This window comes from Halichoerus grypus, chromosome 6 (assembly GCF_964656455.1).
Source record: "Halichoerus grypus chromosome 6, mHalGry1.hap1.1, whole genome shotgun sequence".
NCBI classification, from domain to species: domain Eukaryota; kingdom Metazoa; phylum Chordata; class Mammalia; order Carnivora; family Phocidae; genus Halichoerus; species Halichoerus grypus.
The window spans coordinates 155,092,163-155,114,186 of record NC_135717.1 but is presented as its reverse complement, the minus strand read 5'-3'; the positions used below and the strand labels follow the sequence as shown (position 1 = coordinate 155,114,186).

At 37.4% G+C, this 22,024-nt stretch overlaps 1 protein-coding gene across 1 annotated transcript in view; it reads right to left on the bottom strand.

Annotated features, from left to right (window-relative positions):
- CFAP54 (cilia and flagella associated protein 54) overlaps positions 1 to 22,024 on the bottom strand; it is a 291,059-nt gene that overhangs the window by 60,793 nt on the left and 208,242 nt on the right. The window contains exons 53-61 of the mRNA XM_078076438.1: positions 19,794 to 19,941; positions 18,814 to 18,971; positions 18,470 to 18,646; positions 18,242 to 18,368; positions 13,300 to 13,455; positions 11,849 to 11,954; positions 10,711 to 10,804; positions 4,768 to 4,866; positions 4,094 to 4,235 (exon numbers count right to left, since the gene is read on the bottom strand). Coding sequence (XP_077932564.1) covers positions 4,094 to 4,235; positions 4,768 to 4,866; positions 10,711 to 10,804; positions 11,849 to 11,954; positions 13,300 to 13,455; positions 18,242 to 18,368; positions 18,470 to 18,646; positions 18,814 to 18,971; positions 19,794 to 19,941 — 1,207 coding nt within the window. The remainder of the gene's footprint in view (positions 1 to 4,093; positions 4,236 to 4,767; positions 4,867 to 10,710; positions 10,805 to 11,848; positions 11,955 to 13,299; positions 13,456 to 18,241; positions 18,369 to 18,469; positions 18,647 to 18,813; positions 18,972 to 19,793; positions 19,942 to 22,024) is intronic.

Below are 22,024 nucleotides of genomic sequence, written 5' to 3'. Positions count from 1 at the left end.
CTTCATTTACTATACGTGCATAATGACACGCTCATGGAATTTTCCCAAAGTTATCCTTTATCATTTATCACATAAGAAAGCACTAGCACATCGCCCCAGAAGCCACTAGTCCCACAATTATCTAGCACTTGCTGCATTATGGCTTTCTATGGTTGTGTCAGTCTTTGACTGTTTGGGTACTGCTGAGGGTTCCAAACAATTTTGTTCCATTTTCTTTGGTTCCCTGCAGTGTCAGTCTTCCTCTGCGTCTTCAAGATAGCATTCCATTGCATCTGTTACTTCTTATTTTTCATCGTTGATGCTGTCTAGAATAAAGAATCTCTCCATACCTAGTGTCTGATAATAGAAGGTGGAGAATGTATGACTGTTCCTTCTCAGATTTAAGTGATCAAAGTGTAGAGCTCTCCGTAAAATTTCTAGAATCTTGCAGGTGTTGGACCAGAACAGCTCTGCTTCACTGAGGATGGTTCTCATCATACCCCAATTGTCTCAACTGCTTATACTCTGAACTGATACAGAGCATGTGCACACACATGCACATGCACATACACACAAACACACATCACTGCTATGAGCATAAATTATTTATCTCCATTTTCATCTGTAAGTTGTGTAATGGTTTGGAATTTGAGGATGTAATGTATTCCCCTAGCTCCCCACCTATAGACAATTGTGTCTCAAAGGAATAGAAGAAATCAACATAATAGTAGAGGAATGACATCCCAGTTTTTAGCTGGTATTGACCCCATGTCTCTAAACCAGGGGCAAGGCAGTAAGGAAAGAATAAAACATATTTTTACAGGCTGGAAGGTTTTCTCTCTTTCAAGAGGCAGAGCATATATTAAAGGTCAGTTGTGATCCTTAGTTCTGCTCTACAGATCTCTTTTTATATTCTGACAATAGGTTCACCAACATTAGTTTTTAGCATGACACATTTATGTTTTTCTATATACAAAGTGTATGTAGTTGTGAGAGGTTGCATCCAGGACAACTAATCTTAAATGTTGCTCTTAATTCAAAGTGTCTTGTAGAATTTAACAATTTTTATACTAGCTGAATTTTTATACTAAAGCCCCAAGAAAATCAAGACAAAAAGATAAGCATATTTTAATACAGGTAGGGTCAAAGTAGGCATCTAATAAATGTTTTTTGCACTGAATCTAAATATGTTCCTATATTGACAGTACCATCATTTCAGGGTGTCTATTCCCATAAGACGTTGGAGAGGAAACCTCAATAAATCGGATGAGTTGAATCACTCAATTACCTTATTGTCCTACAGATATCATACAGTAGCTCTCTGGTACACATATGCATGACTAATCTATTCTGTCATCATGCTTCTCTGATCATCAACACTCTGTTGGGAAAATGTGCTTTCTCTCCACTCTGCTACCCATGACTCTGGTCTATTTACACCTGCCCTGCAATATACTTCTTCCAGAAGAAAATGTTCTTAATTAACCCACATGCCCATCCTGCCTGCGTCTAGCTTTAGTTTACTCTGCCTCCATTGTCTTCTTAAAAGATGCATTTATATAATTTCAAGGTGTATGCCTGTTCTGATTGTCAGTGACTGGAAGCTCATGGAAGACAAGCCCCACTTTATTGATGTGTTCCATGACTCCTCCTTCCCTCAGGACATAAATATCTGGTACAGGGCTCTGCACACAGTAACAATGACTATCGATCACCACCTCATGTACAGATCAATGCTAGTGAAGGTGAGATTACTGAGGAAGTTTTCTCCTGGATGCTAGTTTATGCTAATGTAAGGAAAATCAAACAAGTTTTATTTGCTGCTGTTACCCTTTAGCAATTCCTTATAATGTGAACCTCATTGCCATCTGGGTATTTGTAGCAGTCAGGAGGGAACCTGACTACCATAGTAAGGGAAATCACCAACATGAATTAATTATCAGTCTGCTAGGAAAATACTGGAGGGCAAAACTATTATCCTTAAAGCAAGGCAAAATGCAAAATAGATTGGACTTCAAAATTCAGTCATTTCAGGGGCACCTGGGTGGCTCAGTCGTTAAGCATCTGCCTTCGGCTCAGGTCATGATCCCAGGGTCCTGGGATCGAGCCCTGCATCGGGCTCCCTGCTCCGTGGGAAGCCTGCTTCTCCCTCTCCCACTCCCCCTGCTTGTGTTCCCTCTCTCGCTGTGTCTCTCTCTGTCAGATAAATAAATAAAATCTTTAAAAAAAAAATTCGGTCATTTCAAATTAGTATTATGGTAAAACAGTAAAGGAGTGCTAATGGTACAAAATAGAAACTAAAAATTGGAATATGCTATGAAAACCACTGAAATAGGCAAAGAAAGCATATACTGTAGCATTAAGCATAGCTAAGATGAAATCTACCTGCTCAACTGGATCAACTAAGATCATTTGGATAGGGGATGCTGTTCCTCACAGCATGTGCCCATGGGTGACAACATTAGTAGATCACTGGAACACCTTTTCCTGTCTTTCCATGCAGCGACTCAGAATTCTTCTTAGGTCGCTACTAGCCATAGATTGAACTTGTCATGTATGGTAGTCTGGATTATCATTCAGCAAACATTCATGCCCCTCTCCCTTTCTCTACAGGCAGAGTAGATTTCCGTTCCTCACTGATGTTGGACTTGGCCATCTGGTTTGCTATGATCAATGGGCTGTGGTGTGGAGAGAGGCCTTGAGTGTGCTTCTGTGATCTAGCATGGCCCCTTTGCTCTGGTGTACAGCATGAGAAGAGCATGCCCCAAATAGCCACGGCCTCTTCAGCCTGGGCTTCACAACAAATGTGCATGAACTACACCTGAACTCAACCTACAGAATGAAGCAGAATACATGAGACAAGTCAAATAATGAATTCTTGTTGTAAGCTACTAAGTTTTAGGGCTGTTTGGCATACAGCATAATTTTGGTAATAACTGGTTAATACAGCATTTTAGATGAAATTGATGAAGCAAAATTCTACCAGGCATTAAAACGATAAAACAAGAAAATGACACCTTGGCATAAAAAAACCCATCTAATGGTTTAACCTCGGGCAATCCATTTTTAGGCTGGAAAGGAAGAAAGCCAAGGAAGGGGACAGTTTCAGACACTAACCCTTTGGCTAAAGTTGACTTAACACTTCAGCAGACTAAGCTGCTGCCTACAGATATGTTCTCAGAGGCTTTAGGAAGAACACTCCCACCCCCACCAGGTTCAAGTACCACTCTTCATTCCCTTTGGCTCAATGCTTCACCTGGTGCCAAGGAAAATTAATTATGGTTATTACTGAAATGTCAATCTGAAGTAAGATTACTTCTTAGAACCCATCCAAGTGCTCAGGACATAAGAGCACTCAATAAATATTTTTCAAATGAATGAATGGACAAACACACAAATGAACATTAAATATGTTACTGCTCATCTGACTTAGAGGTTTAGATTATAGTTTACTAATTAACAAAGGAGTTCTAAATGAGAAAAAATAAATAGCAGTGAGGTCAAGTTTAAATTCTAACCTCTCACTCATTAATTCATTTAACAAATATGAATGCCTGTAATGTGCAAGTAATGTGTGATTTTCTGTGGTTGCAGCAGCAAACAAAATAAAGTCCCTACCCTCAGGAAGCTGATGATAGTTTAATGAGAGAAAGAGCTCAAATATGTACACCCGTGTGTGTGCACACACACATACACATACACACAAACACACACATTTAAAATATAAGAAAAAGCACAGAGAGCTACATGAGAGTACGAGAGCAAGTACACAGTTTAGAGGATCAGGAAAGGACCCACAAGTAAATATTTTCAAAGGCTTCATTTGACATCTGTGAACTGGAAAAGAAGCAGACAGAAGGGAAAACCATTTGTCACATAGCCCTGCATCTGAAATGGAGGAGCTGACTGAGTAACATGAACATACATACAAGGAAATGATGCCCCTTTGTTTTGGCAGCTCGGCCTTAAGAACCCTATCCTCTTCCTGAGGTTCCTCACACCACTATCCTCTCTAAGCTAAAACCCAACAGATCACCACAATTAAAACTTTGCCACTTGATTAGACATTATATATATCTGGTTTTTATAAAATGCCTAGACATTTCAAACATACCAAGCAAATAATCTGTGTATGAAGACAGAAGATCCACGGTGGCAAATTCTGGGATATTTGGTAATGCCCCTTGGCTAACTTTATCAGTTCTAGCATTCTTCTTTCCAATAAGCAGATTAATTTCCAACACAGCTTCACTGACCTAAAATTAATACATAATCAGAATCCATAAATGTAAGCTTTCTCATTCATAGATTATCCATTAGGTAAATAATGTGAGACAGTGAATTCATAAAATAATATTCAATATACATTGGAAGAAAAAAAAGATAATCTGGAAAACAACATGTGATCCCCAACATGTAGTATATATCATTGTCAAACAAATCATTACTGTTGACAATTTAATTAATGTATGAGCCACTTTAAATAGGCTCTCTCACCTAGCTACAACAGGTATTTGCCAAAATGTCAAAACATGCACATATGTATCTGCCAATACTCTCATTAAAGGAAAGCTGAAACAAACAAAGCCAGGTCTGGCTAATAAAGATTAAAAACATTATGTATATAAGGAGCATTTCTAATCTTCCCAAGAAACATCACCAGCATAAATCCGAAAGAATGTGAATTTTCCTTTCTGTCACAGAGATACATTGTACTGCCCTAACAGCTGGTGGTAGAGGTTACGGATAGGACAGTGAAGAGAAAGATTAAACAAAAATCACACCAACCTGGGCAGCAGCTCTTATCACAATCCAGGCCAGTGAACTGTACATTTCAAATTTATTTACTATTGGTTCTTTAATAGAACTATGCCTTCTGGTAGAAGCCTAAAAAATATAGTACATGCATTATGATAAAGATATCATGAAGTTCCATGATTAATTTTCTCATCCTCTGAAGATGACATTTCAGTGGAACACTATGTAGCCATTAAGAATAATAATATAAAAAAATAATAATGTATATGTATCTACTGACATGAAAAGATGCTCAAAGCATATTGGAGAAAGAAAAGTGGGAGTTACAAAATAGTATGCAAAGTATGATCCTATTTCTAAAAAGACATGTACACACATATACTCCCTGTATATACAAGCAGAGAAAGTTATTAACACCCATTATCCTGGGTTTTAAGGGTGATTATTTTTATCATCTTTTCTAATTTTTTATAATGAGTGTGTATTATTTGAATAACAATAAAATAAACACAAATGGCATTTTAAGGGAAGTATTTACTTAAAATGATATTTGCCATTTTAATAGAGGATTTATAAGTTGAATATATTGTGTGTAAGGAAGTCAGAGATAAGAACATTACTTAAGATTTTTGATAGGTATTTGCTATCATCTTTTCAACTAGGAAACTGTTAAAGGGACAATGTAATCATAAAGTTCCACAGAATAGCAAAAGTAACAATGAATGGAGATAATTTTTACTGTGTGTGTTCAGTTTTGTGTTTTGTGTGTGTTCAGTTTTTTAAACATAAGAAAGTCAATGCTACAAAAGTTAACAGAAACTCCACTAGTAACATAGTATCTGCCTGTTTTACATTTTTAAAGGTAACTAAAATAAGGGGCACCTGGGTGGCTCAGTCGTTAAGCATCTGCCTTCTGCTCAGGTCATGATCCCAGAGTCCTGGGATCGAGCCCCGCTTCGGGCTCCCTGCTCCGCGGGAAGCCGGCTTCTCCCTCTCCCACTCCCCCTACTTGTGTTCCCTCTCTCGCTGTCTCTCTCTGTGTCAAATAAATAAATAAATAAAATCTTTACAAAATAAAAAATTAAAAAAATAAAGATAACTAAAATAAGCATTAAGAGTCAATTCTTAAGATTTAACTAATCTGGAAAAAACTATTCAATTAGACTGCTTGGTTCTAATTTTTTGATGTTCATGTTTTGGCTAATTCTTTAATCTTCAACAAGACTGCAGAATAAAACAAACAATAACAAAAGATATCTTTCTTTTACTTCAATAACAAGGAAAAAGAAAGTCAATGAATAATGCTGATGCCAGAGCAAGGAATACAATGTGCAAATGTGGCCTGGCCTAGATCAAGTGCTAAGATTGGTTGGAAATAGATGAAACCCGGAGAAGTCTGCCTATGGAGAATCTAAGCAACACCGCCCTGTCCCAAGATATGAAGACCCACTTGGGTTCTGGGGTAGCCCTTGCCAACTTACTGGCTATGTAAGTCTGGGCAATTTACTTAAATTCTGGAAACAAGACTAACAGACATTAAATGAAGAATACATAATAACATTAAATAATTACAATGTAAGAACAATTAGTGACACAGACATTTAAAAAAGAAAGTTCATTTTGAATTGAGAGGGAGACTTTATTAAGAAGGTTGGACTTGAGTTCAAAATGGGAAAATGTGGACAGAGAAGAATATAAAGGGTATTTTTTTTAGATGGAGAAGGTGTTTAACACTGCGTTTATGAGATTCTAGCTCATGCAAACAAACAAGAAAAAGAGGAAAATGCATCTAGATTCAAAATGAAGAAGTAAAATTGTATTTGTTTGCAGAAGACATGGTCCTATATGTAGGAAATCCCAAGAAACACACATACACACACACCTCTAGAATTAATAAATGTGCATAACAAGATCACAGGACACAAAATTCAATATTCATAAATCCACTGTATTTCTATGTATCATCAATGAACAATCTGAAAATGAAATGAAGAAAATATTCCACTCACAATAGAGATAAGCTTAACAAAAATGTACAAAATTTGTACACTGAAAAGTAAAAAGCATTATTGAGAGAAATTAACATCTAAATAAATGAAGGGACAGTTCATATTCATGAATTGGAAAATTCAATATTGTTAAGATGGCTACTGTCCCCAAATTGATTTACAGATTTAACACAATCTCTACCAAAATTCTGTTAGTTTGCAGAAATTGACAAGCAGCTCCTAAAATGTATATGAAAATGCAAAGAACTCAAAGTAGCCAAAATGATTTTGGAAAGGAAGAACATAGTTGGAGGACAGGTACTTTCCAATTTCAAAACTTACTGAAAGCTACAATAACCAAGAGGGTGGATACTCCTATAAAGGTAGACTTATAGATCATGGAATAGGATTGAAAGTCTAGGAATAAACATTTAGATTTATGATAATTAATTTTTGACAATGGTGTGCCAAGGCAAGTCAATGAAGAAAAGACAGTCTCTTGAACAACTGGTACTGGGACAGCTGGATATCTATGTGCAGAAGAAGAATTTAGATCTTTATACACTTTACACAAATATTAATTCAAAATGGGGATCATACTTAAATGTAAAAGCTACAACTATAAAACTTCTAAAAGAAAACATAGAAGAAAAGCTTCAACACCTGGGGTTAGGCGAAGAATTCTTAGATATGCAACCAAAAGCACAATATATAAAAGAAGAAAAATGAAAAATTGGAATCATTAAAATTTAAAACTTTGTCTCCAAAGACACTATTAACAATATGAAAAGACAAGCCACCAACTGGAGGAAATATTTGCAAATCAAGTATCTGATAAAGGACTTGAATCTAGAATATACATTTTAAAAACTCCTGTGATAAAAAAAAAAAGACATCTTAGTTTAGGTTATGGGCAAAAGATCTGAATAAACATTTCCCCAAAGAAGATACAGAAATGATCAGTAAGTACATGAAAAGATCTCAATATAGACAGCTGGGAAATGCACACCAAAGCCACAGTGAGATACACTTCACTTCATAACCATTACGATGGCTACAATCAATAATATAGATAATAACAAGTGTTGGCTAGGCTGTGGAAAAACTGGAACTCTTATTCACTGGTACAGGCACTTTGGAAAACAATCTGACAGATCATCAAAAGGCTAAACATAGAGTTAACATATGATCCAGCAATTCCATTCTTAGATATACACCCAAGAGAACTGAAAACATATGTTCACTTAAAAACTTGTATATAAATGTTCAAAGCAGCGTTAATCAAAATATCCAAAAAGTGGAAACAATTCATATATCCATCAACTGTTGAATGGGCAAAGAAAATACTATATATCCAAAAAGGGGACTACTAGTCAGCAATAAAAAGGAACAAACAACTGTTACATGCTACAATATAGGCGAACCTCAAGAACATAACGCTAAGTGAAAGCAGTAGTCACAGAAGACTATATATCGTATGATTCCATTTATATGGAATTCCATTATATGAAATATCCAGAGAAGGCCAATCTATGGAGATAGAAAACAAATTAATGGTTGCTTGGGGCTAGGGACTGCAAATGGGCACTAGGGATCTTGCTGGAATAATGGGAATGTTCTAAAACCGGATGGTGATGCCAGCTCCACAGCTCTGTAAAGTTGCTAAACATCTGTGAACTGCACTCTTAAAACAGGTTAATTTCATGAATGTAAATTATACCTCAATAAATTATACCTCAATAAATCTATTTTTAGTATGTGTGCTTGCTAATCTCTTTCTTTGAACTATTTTCCTCCTGCTTGACTACTTGGAAAACTTCTAGTCCTTCTTCAAAATTCATCTCATCTGTAAAACTTTCTCCCAGCATTCCGCCAAAGCAAAATTAGTTCCCACTTTGCTCCACTTCCCTACTTTGACATATCTTGATTACAGTCCTCATTAGATTTTGATACAATTATTTCTCTCCCTTGCTCCTCTGTGCTTCTTAGAGAAAGAGAGTAACATGCCTGGCATACATTAGGCACTCAGTAAGTATTTGGTTAATGAATGAATACATGTTCATGAAATAGTCAATTCCATTTAGCTAAAAAAAATAATTATTGAATACCTACTATATACAAAATACTCTAGAAAGATAAAATGGGAATGTTTAGCCAAAGTCATATATTGGTAGAGAACAGTGCACCCCTCTTTTTGAGTACTTATTATGTGCCATGCCTATTATCTTGTTTAAATCTCCTACCTATTCTAAGAGGTCAGTATCCTCTCATCTCCATCTCACAGATGAGAAAACTAGGCTTAGAAAGGCCCCAATCACCCTGCTGGTATGTCATGAAGCTAGGATTCAAACCCAAACCAGTGCTCTGGTCAGTCTGCTCTGTGGATTCTCCATAAAAGTGAAGCAATAGTGCTTTCTTTTAAGAGTTTATAAAGCATTGTCTTTATTAGGACAAACTTCTAATGTGGTATTTCAAAGGTGTCTGGATAAATTCTTGTTTGTCTTTGGCTGTTTTCTATGCTCCTAGTAATTGTATGACTTGCTAAAATATTTCTATTATGTCACACAAAAAATAATGTGATATTGTATGGAATTATGCTATTTTTTTCATTCAAATTCTACCTTATTCAAGCTCTTAATTATAAATACTTCTCCAGTAAAGGCCAAAAAGGTGATATATTATTATCCTAGCATCCTATTAATTTGCATTGTTACCTGCCATGGAAACAAAGATTTTTGTTTTCTCTTACTAGAAATAAACATGTTTATCACACCAGAAAAAGTTTTCTATGTAATCGTCTTGATAAAAAAAAAATAATAATAGCTGCTATATCCACCTAAGTAGCTACCATATGAATAATTCAAATGACTGAAAACCTGTTTGCCTAAAGGTTTTAAATCAAGTCTATGTTGTCTCAAAAATTAAAGATTTGACACCGAAATTTTCTGAAAAAAATCTCTTGGTGGGTCAAAGGATTACTTAATTGGGATGAATTATAAAAAGCCTACTGAAATTTAAAAAGTAAAAACTAAACATTACTGGGCTCATATATCTCCAATGCACCCACATCCTGCCCACAGGATCTCCCTCAGTCTAGACCCCTGGAATTCAAGTGTGGCCCCCAGACCAGCAGCAACAGCATTTACCTGGAGCTCCTTAGCAATGCCAAACCTCAAGACCCCAAACCCAACTTACCAAATCAGATTCTGCATTTTCACAGGATCCCCAGAGATGCTTCTGCCCCTTAGTTTGGAAGCACTGCTCTAGACAGATGCATGATGCAGATGATAAGCCTCTGCAACTCTCCTCATCCAACAAATCCCACCTTGAACCTGATGTCTTCCCAACAGAATCATTCACAGTCCCACCACCCGACGTTCTTTCCTAATCCCCCATTTCACCACCTAAATCATCCCCCTTCCTTCTCTCCCCTCCCTCCCTCCCACCTTTCTTCTTCTCGCTTCTTCCTTTACTGGTTTATTGTCTGTCTGCCTCTACTAAAAAGGTAAGCTCCATGAGAACAAGGACGAAGTTTGTCTTAATCACTGTTTAATAACCTTCCAGAACATTGTCTGGGTCATAGTAGATGTTCAATAGGCATGTGATGAATAAATGAATGACTCTATCAAAAGGTGATCTGTTTGTACACCATATCAGGGATGAAAATCTTACTTGTCCATCTGCTTAACCAGTATATCATTTCTTGTAATTTCCTGATTAATATTAATACCTTAGAGTATTTACACACACCTACATTTCATGTATAACATTTTAACAGGTAAAAATGTCCACCTGAACTCTATTTCCAGAGCCTTATATAAAATATCCAAAGAAGTATCTAAACATGAGTGTGACTATAAAGTAATGAATTAATTTCTCCAAGTCATACAGGAAAATCAGTCTCATTAGTTCTATAGCACATTGTTACCAAAATAGCAAGTTCAAAGATAATTAACTTAAGATTTCTAATAAAATAGTTTATTACCTTAAGTGTTAATGGTGATATTGAAAGTTTGTTTTTTGGCTTCCTCATATGTAAAAATAACAGGGCCATTTCTAAGTAGGAGTCTCTTATCAACCTAAAATTATATAACATTGTACTTATTAAATAGCTTTACCATTCATAATCATTTTGCATCATTTTCCACAATTTCTGAGCTAATGAAAGGGAAAAATAGAAAAAACCAGTATCTGTCCCAAACTCACACCTTCTTTTCATAGCACTTTTGGCATAGACACCAGTACCTTCCTCCCTACTGAAATTGGAAGCTCTTGAAGAGACATTCTACCCTGTCCTGCGCTGGCAACACTCCATGACATGACTGCTCTGAAGCCCAGCATCAAGACCATTCTAGAATAGTCCAGCCCACAAGGCACTAAAGAAGTGAACGTCAGGGCTGAAGGAATCTGCCTTGCAAAGCAGATCTCTCTTTCTATCCTCCTACACTAATTAAAATAGAAAGAGACACACAGAGTTATGCAGAAAGCAGTGATTTGGTATGGGTTAGGTCTGTGTATTCGCTATCAAACCTGTCAGTTGAGGCCATTTAAATCAGTATAGTTTGCATCTAGTAGATGATCAATAAATGACAGCAATCATCATCATCACTCTTCTCATGGCTAAAATAGCCACAATAAAATTATATGAATGTATTATGCAAATATGTATTGTACGTAAGTTATAAATATAGGTATGCTTGTTCTCAAACTTAAGATGATTTTTATATAGAATTAAGTTGGCCAGCCCTGGTTCTGTTGACATAGTGAACATCCACATAAATCCTTTCTAGATAAAATTTCACATCCATGGGAGGCTGCTAGAATCCTGGGACAGACAGGAGATCGATGTGAGTAAAGACTAGAAGCAAATTCACAGTCCAGTATGCCACCGTGATAACTGCCATCATCAACCATCACTGTAAACAAGGCCTTGGGTCAGAGCCACGGTCAACAATCTTGAAAAGGAAGTCAGTAAACCTGTTGGACAATGGACCCCAGTGAATGAGTCCTGCGGTGGGAAGGGGGTCTCCCAGTCATCCCAGCCTTGAATGTTCAATGCACTACCAAAACATGGGGCTTAAATCAAAACATATACTGTTATAAAGATGGAAAGTTTTTTTTACCCTGAGTTTTGATCATTTCTCAAGCTTAGCTGTATAGCTTCAAATAAACTCTCAAGTTGTAAACTTGGAGATTTCTCTTCCATCAATATTTGACGTTCTATTTTGCCTGAAAGAATAAAAAAAAAATACACAAAAATGGTTTTTCCTTTTTCTATCATTTAGAACTTCAGAATAAATATTTCATGCTGGAACTTCAGAAAACTGGATGTTCTGTCCTTTTTGCCCATCTGTCTGTTGTTTTTGCTGTAAGGTCAGCTAATAGTGAAAGATCTTCTGCTTCCTTCCCTAGGAGTCTCCAGGCTCGCCCTGCCTTTAGTTAGCAACATTGAGTCAAAGCCTCCTTTGGGGGCTTCCAGACACAAATGTTCTTATCTTATTTTTCTATTTCCTTACTTTGTACTTTCCTTTCCTCTGTAGGGCTCATTCCCTTTGTCTACATCCATGTCCTCTTTCCTCTGTCTAGTATTGCAGATATCATAGAAAACATCGCTGTTAAAATAAATCCTAAAAAGTCAACAAACACTTGAAAACAATCACAAATGATCCAAATGCTTTAGGGCTCACCCAGCTCTCCGGCCTCATGGTGAGCCACAGCCTTCACTGGAATGGCACTTCTGTACCCAAAAGGGCAAGAAAGGGAAATCTTTTATCACTATGAAAATGATTCACAGTTTTCATGCAGCATGTGAATACGGCACAAAGCCTCCCAGTGTTAAGTTCACATCTAGGTACTATCATTTAGTAGCTGCTGACCTAGAGAAAGTTACTCAACCAGACTGTACCTCATTTTCCTCATCCGTCAACTAGGATTGCCATGCATATCCTGTAGAGCTGTTGTAAGAATCAGCAATGTGAGATGTTAAATACTGGCTACTACAGTGCCTTGCATCTAGTAGATGATCAATAAATGACAGCAATCATCATCATCACTCTTCTCATGGCTAAAATAGCCACAATAAAATTATATGAATGGATTATGCAAATATGTATTGTACATAAGTTATAAATATAGGTATGCTATAGCCACTTGATTTAAGTGGGTTTGTATCTTTTATAGAAATTAACTAAAATGCCTAGCTAAAGAATGAAATCATGCATAAAAAATGTCTTCCAAGCATTATTGAAGAAACATTATTTATAGCTAATTGGCCAATGATGACATTTTTGAGTCAAACATGAAATTTTGCATAAGGAGGGTCAATTATAATCATAAAAGAAACTAAGAAGTAGCACTTTCTCTCCCTTTCTTGATATAAACTTAAAATAAGCAATGTTCTCTTTATCCCAAACTAAGTCTGGCAGAAGTACCAATGTCTTTGCATCACTAGGCCCTTTGTAAAATCTGTTCTTTTTATAGTCACTGACCAGGTTTTCAAGAAGTCTATTGTTAATAGGAAAAAAAAAAAAATTCCACAAACTTTATCATAGTTCTGACCCCAAGTACATCTTACCTTTCTGAAAAAGAATTTCAGCTTCCACCTCATGTTCTTCTGTTGCTGATACCTGACAGAGCTTCAGTGCTATTTCAAAAAGATGAAGGGCAGGGAACCACTTCGAGGGATCCTTCTTTTTACTGGTATAATATACTTGCTTGGCCATTGTATGTCCTACAAGGAATAGGTTGTTCATAACAAGCCTCCAAGTTACCAGACCTCTCTCACCACCAGTTCTATTAAGAACTCTGGTAGTCTTTACTTTTTAGTATCTAAGAAATATTTTCTTAAAACTCAATACCCAAATATTTCAATGAACTATAACAGTAGCCCTTTGCAACTTTATCTTTGATAAATTTTGGCATTTTCTCATTTTTAAAATGAAGGATAATTTCTCCAGTCTCTTTCAGTTCTAAAATTTCATTATGTTCTACAAAACAACTGTGTTCCTAAGGTGAGGTTGTTAGCAGGGAAACATCTGGAAGTTTTATGAAGTTTTATATTGTTCCCAATAAAAATTTGCATGTATTAATAGGCAGTAATTTTGTTTCTATTCAGCTCTATTGGAGGTTGCTTGCTATGCATATTTTGTCATTGCAACTAGATGGAAAAAGCCATTTGGATAAGGGCCATGTGCTGTACTTCTCGTGTGGTCCCATCATCACTTAACATAACGAAGGGCTGCTGTATTCTTGAAGAGGCATTAGATTTAATCTGCATGCCCTCACAGACAGACAGACAGACAGATATCTATTTAGCATGTATTTTCCAATGCTGGATAAAATGGGAGGCACTGGAAAAAAAAATGAGAAAAGAGAAAAATAAGAGCTCAGGTTTATTAAGTGCTTTCTACAATCCAGGTACCCTCCCAAGGACTTAAGTATCTTCTCATGTAATCCTCCCAACTCCGGCTGGATTTCATTAGTACACTACCTTTACAGAGGAGAAGGCAGTGCAGAGTGAGGTTTGAGTAATTTGCCCAACATCACGTGACTAGTAAGTAGCTGGGCTGTGATTAGAACCGAGGCAAGTCAGGCTCCAGGACCCACACTCTAAACTATGACAAGAGTCAGATCGTGGAGCTTAGTGTTTAATGGGGAATGAGAATGTCCTGAGCAGCAATTAAAATACTGTGTGGTCAACTATGTGGCAGGGAAAGCACAGGGTGATGTGGTGGCAGGTTACAGGGGCCTTCGCCCAGACCCCAGAAAGGCTAGGGAAGCCTTCCCAGGGAATGTGGCTGTTGGGGCTGGCAGCTGATGATCGCCTTGTCTTTTGGTAATTTTACAAAAGGAAAATGTTGGGATAAAGAGTAGAAGGCAGTGGGGGAAAATACTTATCGATGGGAAAGTTCAACAGCACAGTGGAGAAATATAAACAGGAAGGTAGTGTGGGATTGCGGAATGATACAGTGGCTGGGTCCCAGCTGAAGCACTGGGTTCGAGCTGGTCACTGGTGCTACCATGTCATTTGAGGCCTTGAACAAGTCCCAACATGCCTCTTGGGTCTTGAGTGTCTTCCTCTGAAAAATGAGGCAGTAGAACTAGAAAATATCTAAGGTCCCTTTGGGTTCTGAAATTTTCAATTCCAAAATGCTATGCCCTACAAAGAGTTTTCAAGAAACCAAGAACTTTTTGTAAATTTTCAGTTGAGAAATGAAAGGAAGGATGGTGGAAAAAGTGTATCTCTCCCTCTTTCTCTCTCTCTTATCCAGGGAGATGGTATGGAGCCCTGACTCTGGACAAGGCAGGTTGGTAGCACGCTGCTGAGAAGATGGAGATGAAGAAACCGAGCCTTGCTTCCAGGGTGCTCCCAGGAGAGCAAGGAGGCCAGGCAGGGAACAGTGAGAATCGCTACCACCTATAAAGCTGTTAGAACAAACTAGGTGCCCTTCTAACAAGGTACACACTCGCTTCATCCCACAACAAGCCTGTGAGATTGGTATTTTTCTTAACCACATTTTATGAGAGAAGAAACTGAAGCACAGAGCAGTTCAAGTGACCTGCTCAAAGAAAGTGGACCAGAAATCTTTCTCCAGAGTCCGTGCTCTTCACCCCAACAGTGACCAATTGTGAGTAAATCCCAGGCAGGGATATGCTAACATCATCTGTCCAATACAACCTCATATTTCAACACAGCTCCTATTTTTATGTGTCTCACTTCTTGTTTCAAATTATACTACAGCTATTTATTAATATAAGACAATAATATCAAGTATCTTCATGTAATTTAAGCAGGTATATATATGTACTATATATGAAGTATGTATTATATATAATAAAGTATTAATATATAATAAAAGTACTTGAATTGTCTTCTAGATTTTTGTGAAAATTAGGAAGAGACTTGTTACAGAAATTACCGACAGTTTCCTTTCTCTGTCCCCCTAACTGGATAACGGGCTCTGTGAGGGCAGAGATGGTGACTGGTTCCCTCTTACATCCCCACTCCCCAGCATCATTCTTGCAACTTTCTTCACTCCTATTATACAATTAATCAGTAATCTACTTTTTCATCTTATGAGAAAGCTCAAGGTTTTGCCATTAATTGGAAAAATAATCTCAAGTAACCATGATGTTTATTTTTGGTTTTATAAAAACAATCTCAAAGTGCCTTTTTCTGTCAGAGGCTTTCACAAAGAAAAAACAATTACTTGAGTGGCTCTATTCTTGTGATGCAATCTATATGCTCACTATAAAGGAAAACTGTCGAGAAAGCATCAGATCAGATGATTTTATGCTTCATAATATTGAAGTGCTCCTGTTTCCAATAAATATCAACTCTGTGAAAAAGAAGTTGTGAAACTGATGTTATTTTGACAGAAAATCTGCTTTTGGTTTTGTTTTTTAAGTCTGTATTTAATATAATATAACAGAAAGCAAGCTGTTCTGCCTCAAGTGAGTCTAAAAAATGGTGGCACTATTGTCACTGAGTGGTGACACATCTTCAAGATTAGGAAGTCATGAAAGCAGAGAATACATTTGATTTAACACAATCTGTACTTTAAGCTCTTGTAGCAATCGAATATACTGATAATATAACAAATTGTGGACTAAAAATGCACAAAAATAGCTCTCCTGGGATCAAATTGCTGGAAGGAATTCTAGAGATCAGCTAGGCCAGCCAAATTTCATAAATAAGGCAACTCAACAACGTAGAGGTGATGCAATTTACCCCAAATAGCAAAATTCCTATCTGATGATGATGATGATGATGATGAATCATATAATAATAATAATCAATAATCATGAGCGGGAGGAGCAGAAGGGAGAAGATTCTGGACAGATGATGATCTGACCACACCTCTGTTGCCCTCCCTTCTCCATCCCAGTCCAACCATCAGCCTCTCCTAAGCTGAGCAGCCGCTGGTACAGGAGGTAAATGGGCCCCAAGAGGTGAAGGGTAATGTTTCAAAATGTAGGTTTTATTATTGTTCAGGTGTGATGAGGTCAGCAGGCCAGGTGACAACTACCACTGAAAAGATAGTTTGTTACTTACACTTCCCAAGAGGATGGGGCACACCACACCATAGAGAAAAGCACAAAAGTCAGTCAGGAGCAAGGGGAAAATGTGGACAAGAACCTTTATTCTGGATTTTAGGGAGGGGTCATTAGGTTAGGGTAAGCAGGCTAAGCAGGTTTAGGATTGGCTAGTTTGAGTAATTTCAGTGGGCTCTGCTAGTAGTCTGATACCTGTCCCCAGGGTGATTAGGGCAGGAAAATAGTGCCTCGGCAACGTGTCAGAGCCCAGCAAACGACAATAAGGCAGCCCAAAAACGGTTCAGAGGATGGGCTCTGGAATAATTTGCATATAAAAGGCATGCTTACAGGACAGTGGCTTGCTAATCTCTAGGAATTGGCTAGCCCTGGGAAGTCCCTCCCTGGTCAGCAGGGCCCCAGATGTCAAAGCCTCAGAAATACAGAAATTAAAAAGGCATGATTAATATAGGTTAGAACAGAGAGCTGCTACCAGGTTTTCTGCCCTCTGAGCTGGGCAAAAGCTGGGGAGCTAGAGGTAGGCAGCCTTGGGTCAAAGACCAGAGACAGTGTCCTAGAGAAAGCTTGAAAAATCTGTGAGCTCCTGAGGAGGACAGTACCGGTTGGTTCCACTTTGGTTCCCAAGGGCTGTACGCCTCCTATTTCCTGCTCCAACAACTCCCATTAGGTGCACTTGTGGCTGGCTCCAGGCTACCCTCCAATCTAGGCTTCACCCAGCAGCCAGGGTAATCTTCTGAAACATAAACCATCCCAGCTCACCTCCTCCCATGAGGCGGCTCCTAGTCCACTCTCATCAGGCTGCACTGGTTTCCCAAAGTTCTAGAATAGGTCAAGCGTGTCCTGACCTCAGAACCTACAACTCAAGGCTCTCTCTGCCTCTACCGTGCAGAACTAGTCACTTGCAATTTAAGGTTTAGGGTTAAATACCACTTCCCCAGAGTGCTCTGCCCCAATGACTCGCTCCCTTCATTATTCTTTATCAGCAGAATTCATCCACATCTTTCATAAAACTGACCACGATTTATAATTACATACCTATACATAATTCAGTACCAGACATAAGCTTTCTATATCCTCACTGATTTTCTGTCTGGTAGTTATCAAATAAACATTTTATTTTATACAATATTTATCTTATTAAAATGTTTACAAAATTTTAGAAATATTTTACAAATGTTAATATTTATAATATAATATGCACTTCTCCATATGGTTTGTTTACTTGCTTATTTCTGTCTCCCACACTAAGATCAGGGACTATCTCCATTTAATCTCCAGTAATTTCCCAGGACCTCACACAGAGTCTGGCATATGGTAAATAATCAAAAACTATTTGTTAAAATAAACGGAGCCTAGGTATTCATAAATATTGCCCCATTTGAATGCACTCCTATGACAACGTGCCTGAAAATGAAAATTTTTCACCAGTGACTTGAGAGTAATACATGTTTAAGTGTTCTTACCAATTCTCATTTTTGTCTTGGCCAATAACATGACATGAGGAAGATAGATATTTTTCAAAGGCTGTAATGGACTTGCATAGTCAGTGTTTGATAAAGGAAATTCAATTGTCTCTCCAAAAGTTAGCATCTGTAAGAGGAACGTTGTAGTTAGTAACTAGCTAATGCGGTTTGGAATAAGAAGACAGAAAAGTAAGTTTCCAAGTCTTGAGGATACAAAAGCATGCTTACCTGTTCAATAAGAATGTTGTGAGACTGAATCAACAAATGTAATTTTTCTGTTTTTAAAGGAGTTTCCTTGAATTTCTCGGCTTTTGTTAAGTCATCCAGCAAAAGCATGCTTCTCACCAGGGTTAAATGAGATCGAGGAGAAATAAATTCACTTTCTTCAAGCAAATGTATTATTGCCTATTAAAATAAAGTTATTCCTTTTGATAGTCCCATTTCCAATTCACTGAAACAAGAGCTAGCCAAACTGTTATGCATTCAGCACCTAATGGAATGTAAAATTCTCTCCTTTTGTTCTAATCAGAATCAGTAGTTAAATATCAATGTGAGTGGGGTTTCCTTCCTACCTGAAGGTTGGTTACGATGTCTGCCTTTAGATGCTTTTCTTGGAGGCCAATGCTTACAGCTTGCATCAAGAACTCGGCCTCTAGCTCCCTGTCGCCTGCACTTTTCGCCTCCTCGCACACTTCATTGATGAGGCTGACGTAATCGATCATATCGTCTTCTAAAGTAAATAAATGCAGTTATTTAAAGTACCCTCGGAAAGTAAGAAATTACATACGCATAACACCCCCAATGTTCATCACAGGAATATTGTATAATACAGAAGGACAGGAAGATATAAAGAAGGAAAACAGACTCTACACGAAACATGAAAAATAAATGTGTTGCAATTTGGGAGAAAGTACTTTAGGGTACTCCAGTGCTGCAAAAGTAAGGATGCTACCTGAAAAAAATTAATGTGGAAGATGGATAGAGATGGGTGGATAGACAGATTTACAAATAGATACTTATCTGTCACTGTAAGAACATGTGTATGTGCCAGGCTATAATCTAAAACTTTATAAATTTAACCCATTTAAGACTGATAATAACCCTAAGAAGGAGGTACAATTATTTCCATTTTTACTGAGGAGTAAACTGAGGCATAGGGGGATTAAGAGACTTGACCAAGATCACATAGGGAGAATATGGTGGACCAAACATTTGAACCCAGAACAAGTACCTGGAGCCAAAGTCTGTGCTCGGGACCCCTACACTATGCTGCCTCCCTCAATGACAAGAAGACCTGCACGTTAGTATTTTGATCTCCCTGCCTGGTCTGCATACATCAGAAACCTAGATGACATTTTCAGTGATACAAGGGACTACTGACATGATTATTCTTGTTTAAGGACATGAATTTTTTTATTCTGGAAACAGATCAAGCTATAAAGTTAGAAAATATTCATGTTATAATAATAAAATGTATCTCAATAAAACCTCCATTACCTGAGTAAAACTAATGTTTATGAAAACTTGGCTTAAGAAAATAGGATATTTGTACCTGTCACCATTCCAATGCCATGAATCTGTGCAACAAATGCAGTCACCAGTGCTAAGCGGCACCTCAACCAGAGATGAATGTTGAAATATTCTCGAGAATTTAGGGAAACAGGATCTAAAAACTCGTTATCATCTTTATTTTCAGTAGCCTAAACAATACAAAAATGATGGTTATCTTGCCATTTAATAATGTTAAAGGTCTAGCCTAATGCTAAATGTTAAGAGAAGTGTCTGATATCATTTAATACTATTAAATTTTTAATTTTGGAAATCTGTCTTGCACATTCTATAAAATATGAAAAATACACACACAAAATAAAATCGTTCACAATCCCGCCATCCTCTATTAATATTTGGTTATACTGATTTTCAACTTTTCTTTTTCTTTCTACACCCATTGTAGAAAATAGTTTTGCACTCTGAATTTTTCATTGCAAATTATATTATCAGCGGTGTCTATGTCTTCAAAAATTTTGTAAACATTTTCTTAACGGCTGAAAAAAATTAAATAATGCTGGTTAATACTTATTGAGTACTTATTATGTTCCAGGCACTATGCCAAGTATCTTATACACATTATCTTATTTGATCCTCCCAAAAAGCCAAAGAGGAGTTATTATTTCTGTTTTACAGATGTGAGAATGGAGACCTAGGAAGATTAAATATTTGCTTAAACCTGTACCTCTGAAACAAATAATATATTATATGTTAAAAAAAAAAAAAAAGAGGACGATAGCAGGAAGGGAAAAATGAAGGGGGGCAAATCGGAGGGGGAGACGAACCATGAGAGGCTATGGACTCTGAAAAACAAACTGAGGGTTCTAGAGGGGAGGGGGATGGGAGGATGGGTTAGCCTGGTGATGGGTATTAAAGAGGGCACATATTGAATGGAGCACTGGGTGTTATACGCAAACAATGAATCATGGAACACTACATCAAAAACTAATGATGTAATGTATGGTGATTAACATAACATAATAAAAAAAAAGAAGAAAAAAAAATATTTGCTTAAACTCCATTACGTTTTGGCAGAGGTAGGATTCAAACTTGTGTCCTTCTGAATTTAGAGCCCCCAGTCTTAATCCACTGTTGTATGTTGCTCATGTTCCAAACATGTATTATAAATGATTTCCCATCTTCATTACTGTACTTTACAAAGGGTTGACCAATGTTCAGAGCTCCTGAGAGGGAAGGACAAAGGCAAGTTTTCCCAAGTGGGGGTGGGGAATCCATTTTAGACATTTGGGAACTTTAAAATCATCTAGAAAATGCCCATTTGTTCTAGGAATTTCCTGCTATGCATCTCTGACAGCTCCAACCAATCGGCAACATGTAATATCAAGGAGCGGCCATCAGGACTTGGGGGAGGCTGGAATGTGGAGAGACAGGTGGGAAGCACAGAAGAGGAGGGTAAGCCAGCACTGGGAACAGAGTAAGAAGTGAACAGAGGCCTCAAGGCAGAACGGTGACTAGAATGGGCACATCAAGTACTCCAGAAGTCTAGGATTTAGATTAGCAATACAGGACAAAATGCCTATCCACACACCTTAATCTCTCAGCACTTACAGTTCCTGTGACTACTGAAGAGCCACGTCACACTTAATCTGAATCAGGATTTCTCAACCTCAGCACTATGGGTAGCCGTGGAGGACGTTATAAGTTTAGCAGCATCCCTGACCTCCATGCACTAGATGACAGGAGCACCCTCTCTACTTGTAACAACCGAAATGTCTCCAGATGTTGCCAAATAACCCCTGGGAGGCAAAATAGCCCCCAACTGACAACCATTCCTCTAAGTCAATTTTTGAATTAGATTGCTTTTCAGCATTTTTATTGCTTTTAATATAGTAAGAAATGAGTTTCTATTTAGGATAATTAGTTTTGCTCATTTGTAATGACACTAGATATTAGCAATTTTATTAGTAAAGCTTAAAATAATGAGCAAGGATTCTGTGATGAATCTTTATGTTTTAATCCTAAACAACCCCTTTTTATTAAATTACTTGGTCTTATCAAACTCCAACAAAATGTCAAAGAATTCATGACACCATCGTCAAAGAGATTTCAGAGCTTTAATGTGGAAGAATTATCTATGGGAAATCCAAGGTAGAAAATAACGCAGGTGTCATACTGGTGATGCTGAAGTAATAAATTCAAAAGTGAAATGAAGAGCCAAATAAAGTGAAACAACTTTATTTGCTAAAGAAATCAGATCTAGAATACTGGAATGAT